Source organism: Drosophila tropicalis, unplaced genomic scaffold (assembly GCF_018151085.1).
Source record: "Drosophila tropicalis isolate 14030-0801.00 unplaced genomic scaffold, ASM1815108v1 contig_980, whole genome shotgun sequence".
Classification (NCBI taxonomy): domain Eukaryota; kingdom Metazoa; phylum Arthropoda; class Insecta; order Diptera; family Drosophilidae; genus Drosophila; species Drosophila tropicalis.
The window spans coordinates 357,872-364,833 of record NW_027173484.1 but is presented as its reverse complement, the minus strand read 5'-3'; the positions used below and the strand labels follow the sequence as shown (position 1 = coordinate 364,833).

Below are 6,962 nucleotides of genomic sequence, written 5' to 3'. Positions count from 1 at the left end.
GCTCACCATGTCCAAATATTGCTGCAGCTGACGAACCTTTTCTTGCAATTTCTCCTGGCTAACCTTAGCATTCTCATTACTGGAGGTCGCGTTTCCCCGCGACTCTCCGCTGCTGTCTTCAAAATTCTCTAACATCGTTGCATCTGCTTCAATGTTCTCCGAATCAACAGTGCCCTGCCTGATTGATTCTCCTTTGGCTATTAATCTATTAATCATATTTAAGCCTTCCTCATATTTTCCATCTGTAAAATAGATATGTTCGGGTGCTCCACTCTCTAGCATTTGGTTATTGTAACTAATCCATTGCTTCTGTATGTCTCTTACTTCATTAAGAATTTTGCTAGTGAACTTACTAGCGTCTATTTCTTTTATCTTCTTTACCCTTTTATGCAACTCGTGCTGCTTCGCTAACAATTTTTCGATTTTGGTAGGGAACATTTTATATGGTGTCTGTATATGTATGTGACAATATATTTATTTATTTTTGTTAATATGTATTTACTTAAGTATATGGAGAATTTTCACAATTTGTATCTTAGAATACATATATGGATGTATATTATTTTTTACTTCTAACCTGCAACTGTTTTTTTTTTTTTTTTTCCCGCATCAGCTGGTCGTCGCCGTTTGGCACGCTGATGCTCCCTCGAAGGCGTAAAAGACGGCCTGCCTTTCACGCTCGTTGTCAGCTGCTGATGTCCAGGGCCTATGGGCTCAGGCGGTACCGGTGCCGGATATCGCACCAGATTTCCTTTTACTGGCACTGCACGTTCTTCAGTTTCAGTTTATCTTGTTGCTCTGCTGCTGTTGGTAGTTGCCGACTTGCAACTACATACACTGCCAGCCACTTTTTTTTTCGATATTAGGGCTTCGAATACGCCACACACGAACTTTATATTGTTCTTTTTTTTTTTACCGCCGCCGAAATTATTGCAGTTGCTCGACTAGCCAAACTGCCTTTATATATTCGGTCGCACACACTTTTTTTTTTTTAATATTGGGCTTCGATTACGCCACCCACGAAAAAACTCCGCCGCCGAAATTACTACAGTTGCTCCGCTAGCCAAAGTGCCTTTAAATTCGAACGCACGCACTTTTAATTTATTAAGCAATAATATTTTGCTTTTATTTTATACTCTGTCTCTTACCACTGGTGGGGGAAAACAAGAGTTATTTATTTTGCTACCTTTAGCTGGTCTAAGCATTTACACTTGCATTAGATTTCAAACTCTTAAGGAGCTGATTGAACCTCTGAGTCTCTTACCACTGGTGGGGGAAAACTACAGAGTTCTTTCTTATTTTGCTACCTTTAGCTGGTCTTAGCATTTACACTTGCATAAGATCTCAAACTCTTAAGGAGCTGATTCACTCTCTGAGTCTCTTACCACTGTGCACAGGAGCGGGAAAACTACAGAGTTCCTTTTTCTCAATGGACCAAAAATGATCCATCCGGCATGAAGGACCAAAAATGAAGAGGATTTCAGCACCGCAAACTAAAACACCATCTTCATCTGTTGTCTTGTGTATATAAATGAATTCTTATACTCTAAGAGGCGACAATTTTTCTTTAAAATGCTTATTCTAATGTTTATATTTCATGCACAACGTTGGCGACACGATATGAATCTGAATCAGCCATTTTTGTTTTATGTTTTGTACATTTCTTTGTTCAGTCTGATCTGGTGAAGCCATTTCAGATGAACACGATGTTCTTTCATAATCCATAAGTTGGCTCCCTTGCTTAGAGAGAATGCGATAAAACGTAAAATCAAGACAGATGACACAGAATCCAATTCCCAAGAAGACCCAGGTATCGAAGACACTGCAGAACCAGAGGAAAAAAGACGTTTGTCGGTCGGTCTGCCACCGTTGGCAATGACGATCTGCCTAATGCTGTTGTTACTTCCTATAGCATTTGCTCAAAAGACTAACATAACTCGATTCAACCCCAAACGAGGCATATACTATGAAAGTATTGGCACAGGAAGGAAGGACTACGATCTCGAACCATATTGGGCTGACATGAAGACATTTTCAGACGGAGTAGTAAAGGTTGGAAAATATGCGTGTTAATGATTGTTCTAGAGGCTTGCGCCGCAATACAGAGACATGTTGAGCATGTCAACTCAGAGCTAAGGACAAGAAACGATCTCCTTTACATAGAAAGCCAACGACGATCACCATAAGATATAATTGGGAACATTGCGAACGGCTTATTTGGTGTGCTGGACTCCAAGTATGCAACAGAGATGTCAGGCACAAAAGGTTAAATCAAATTAAGACTACTTATTGAATTTGCTGCAAAACCAGACATCCATAAATGACTCAACGATAAATATAATTAAGCGAGACGAAGCCACAATTGAAAATGAATTGAACGACATAACCAAGGTCCAGGACAATGCGGTAAAAGCATTGCAATGGTATATCACGCCAACTACTCAGATGACAGTGACTGCAGGGAATTTGCAACGAACTTAAACCGAAATTTCCCGAGTATTTACAGATGCCCATCATAGCAAAATAAGCCCGCTACTATCACCAGGCCAGCTTCGGGAACATCTGAACCAACTTAAGAGACATCTTCCGTTTGGTTTGGATCTGCCAGTTTCAGATCACGACGTCTTGCAATTATACGGCTTAATAAAGGCACAAGGCAAACAATCATGTGATATTTAAAGTCACGTTTCCATTGGTGGCAACGCAGGCAGTGCAACTGTATAACCTGATTCCCAGTCTAGCAATTGGAACTCATGGGACTGTAATCATGAACATTAAAATTCCCATTATTGCTGTCTACAAAGAACAGAATAAAAACATTGGGCTCTTAAGAATAAATTCGGAACAATGCCATCAGCTCAACAACGAACAATATATTTGTTTTGATAAACAAACGACGTTTACGGCTAACAGTAACTGTGAGTTCCAGCTATTCAAAAACGCCAAATCATCAAGTTGTCAGATACAACACAGAAACAGGTCATTCGTGTGGTACGACTTGTTTCACAAAAATCAGTGGCCGGGTATGTTGGTGTTTAGATTATATAAAATAACATGAAGACAATTATAATATAAAACAAATGTCAAAATAAGTATGCAACCTGATTATAGATATCGATGGCTCATCAGTCATAAGTAGACCTGATATGGTCAGCAGTTAACAATAAAGACCTATTTAATTAAGCTGTTATGGTTAGCTATTATCAATAAAAACGTATTTTGCTGACCTAACACTATGATGAACTATGTACTGTTGAGCTCTCTATTTTTACTATAAAAGAAATGAATTATTCTTACTAAGATCAGATACCAACTGTAGCTACATCGGGTGTGCATCGCTGTGTCTTTGGCCCCCATTTCTACCTTTGTAATCTCACAATTTATGTGTTGGTTGCGACAACTTTAAGTCACTGGTTTATGTGCTAGTGCCTATTTATATATAAACAAATAAAAATTAACTTAATCTGGCTCCGCTAGTGGATGAAAATAAATATGTAAATAAATAAGTCCTTTTTTTGCACCTGAGCCTAACAATAATAAAAAGTTGAGTATCTGGCGATACTGGTCGATTAATTAAAAGTGGAAACAACTTAGAAATTTAAAACTACCAAGAAATGGAAAACCTTTCTGTTAATTGATGGTCTTCTTAGCAGCTTGGATTCTTGCTTCTTAGCACTTCTAAGTCGCTGTTCAGTTTTAATACTAAACTTCTCTTCAATTAGGGGACAGCGCATCTAATTCAGTTGTCTTATGGGAACTTTAGGTATGCGAATCACCGATTTGAATGAATTTTGGATATGTTGTAGAATACCCCGTCATTAGAAGCTGTGTGAAATATTTCGAAGCACTATTCTATAGCTTCGGTGACTTATAGGTAAAACGCCTTGTGGTCTTCAAGCAACACGATGCAAAATCCAGATTTTTGTGGCATTTACCTCAAAAATTTGTTGAAACAAATTCGTATTTAAACAATTTCTTGTTGGACAGAATACTTTGAATATATAGAATATAAAAATATTTTTGTTTTTACTGCACCCCTGAAATTTAGGTACACTTTTAAGGTCAGGTGTTTAGTCAGCTGTTCACTCTGCCGAAAAAAAGCGGAAAATTGTAGGCAAACTTTTGAGCCAGTGTAAAAAATTAACAAACAAACTTTAAAATAACTTTTGTAATGGATAATATTAATCAAGGTATGTAGAATGTAAGTACTGCACGAAATTTTAATTTGTATATGTTAATTGTTTTTTTTTTTTGTGTAATGATTGTTTATGTCCTAAAATAAAGAATGAGTGCGTCTATTGTGGAGTGGAAACTAACTTTTCGTGAATTTCTGCGACATTGTAATTATAGCAAATTACAGCTCAAAGTATGTATTAAATTATGTTATGATTACTTCTTCCGAGGTAAATTTATATTATCATTTATTTTAGCCAAGTTTGACTTCTGCCGCACCTCGCTTTTGGAGGTTTGGGCGAAAAATAATCGAAAGGCTTCTGCAATTTCGAGCTGGATATTTGAGCAAGTTGGTGAGAGTTTCATGAGCTAATTATTGATGATGATAATTATTTGCAATTCTGGAGTTCTTTAGCAAAGTCTGCTGATGATATAACTTGGTAGTTCTTGAAATAGCTATACAGAAAACCTGCTCACCTTTTTGTGTGTTGCCTTTGAAATAATCTTCTTTTGTAAGATTGACCTCGAGCCGGCTAAGTTTAATTTAAACATAATAATTAAACAATAAATAACAATCAGTCTAATATTTCCCAAAATACCCTAAAGAAAAGCACATGTCAAACATGTGCACTCCAAAGTGCACAAACAACATAAGCACACTTGCAAAGCTTACCGCTATCAAAACAAGCTTTTGAAAAATAAAGTTCAATAAATAGCTTAAGTAAAGTTTAGAAAGCTTGCAAGCACACATAAAACTTTCTTATCGCAGCAAGCTCCACAAGAACAAATTTGCCCAATAACGAAGTCTATATACCCTATAAGAAAAATAACAAAAAAAATTTTTTAAACATTTAAATATTAGAAAATAGAATCTTAAACAAATTGAAAAAACAAAAAATTAAATGAAAAAAGAAACAAAAACATTTTTTTTCATAATATAAGAAAAAAAATATATGAAATACTAAGAGAACAAAATTAATTTAAGGGAATTAAATATGCCATAAAGATAAAACCAAAAGTAACAAATGGACCATAACATAGAAGTATTAAAAAAAAGTTTCAGAAAGCGTACAAGTGCAGAAATAAGACAATTTATATACACCCTTAGAGCATTCATAACCACCTTGAAATTATCTTTGACAGTTACAATAAGATAAAGAATAACAAAACAGAAATATGCAATGAATCAAGTACTAAAATCTTCACTGAGATAATATACAGTTTAAACAAACAACTAATAAGCATGTTGAAATAAATTGTAGCTCAACTCAATGCATGGATGATCACACACATATGTATACTCTCTCTCGAGATGCATAAAAGAGAGCAACGACTCGAGACAGACATAAAGAAGTTAATCGCGAATAAACTGCACAACCGACCACACGCATTCTGATTTTCTTATTTCTTATAACAATAGGTTATGGACCCAGGCAACGTGCCTATGTGGTTGTTGTGGTAATTTCTGGAAGAAATTAGTTTTCGCTCTGTGTTCTAGACGTTTTCTTACAAAGTATATATAAACGAGTATAATGTCGGCGCTATATCAGATTGATAAACTCGAGGACAGTAATTATGACTCGTGGGGCATCCATATGAAAAGTGTGCTGGTGCATGCGGATTTGTGGAATGTGGAAAAGGCCAACTACGGGGGAGAACACCGAATGGACAACGCTGGATCAGAAGGCACTGGCAATGATCACCTTGAGCATCAAGACTTCACAGTTGGGACATGTGAAGCAATGTGCAAGTGCACATGAGGCTTGGAAGAAGCTTCAGGAAGCTCATCAACCCAGAGGACCCGTTAGAAAAGTAGCACTTTTCAAGAAATTGCTAAGTAAACGCATTCAGGAGGGTCAAAGCATATCGAGTTATTTGTCGGATTTCAAGGAAATCTTGGACAAACTTGCTGGCGTTGGAATCGAAATATTGGACGAGCTCACGACGATTATTTTGCTTTCCAGTCTTCCAGACGAATTCGACAATTTCGTTGTCACCATAGAGACGCGCGACAGTTTACCGTCTTTCGACATGTTATCCATAAAGCTGAGAGAAGAAGGAGAACGCAAAAGAGAGAGCGAAATAGCCATCGAGAGTGCAAAAGCATTTACAGTGGTGGAAAGGCAATCGATGCAGAGAGACAATTGAAAGAAAAAGCAAAAAGTTTGAAATTGTTTTGCATGTGGTGGCAAATGCCATTTTAAAGCAAATTGTCCCAGTGTAAGCTGTCAGAAGGTTGCTTCGAACCCGAATGAGACAGTACAGTCATCGTTAAGTTTGCTGAACGCGTTGGACGCAACATGTTTTGAACGATCGAACTGATGTCTGGACAGTGGCGCCACCAGCCATATGTGTTGCGACAGAGATTTGTTTTCAAAATTTGAGAAACATTCGGAGAAAATTGTTTTGGCTGATAATACCTTTCCTCAGGCTGAAGGAAAGGGCGAAGTAAAGCATACTTACATTAAAGAATGTATTGTATGTACCCAAAATGAGAGGTCATTTCTTTTCGGTGCGCAAAGCAGTTGAACATGGATGCATCGTTAAATTTGGACAAAAGTATGCACGAGTGATCCAAAAGGGTGAATGCATTGTGGAAGCGGACAAAGTTGCCGATTGTATATTTTTGAAACAGCACCGAGCGAATGCTATGCCATTGAACAGTCTTACGAAGATTTGTGGCACAAAAGGTACGGACATCTCAACTATGGCAGTTTGGGTAAAATTGCACGGAAGGACTTGGCTCGTGGCATGGGAAAGTTTAACTCTATGTCGTTGGAACCCTGCAA

General features: G+C 37.3%; 1 protein-coding gene across 1 annotated transcript; it reads left to right on the top strand.

The window, feature by feature from the left end:
* The first annotated feature begins 5,802 nt into the window (after positions 1–5,802).
* Positions 5,803–6,321, top strand: LOC137586361 (uncharacterized). Its single transcript, XM_068302374.1, has one exon. The coding sequence runs from the start codon at positions 5,803–5,805 to the stop codon at positions 6,319–6,321; it is 519 nt and encodes a 172-aa protein (XP_068158475.1).
* Positions 6,322–6,962: the final 641 nt, after the last annotated feature.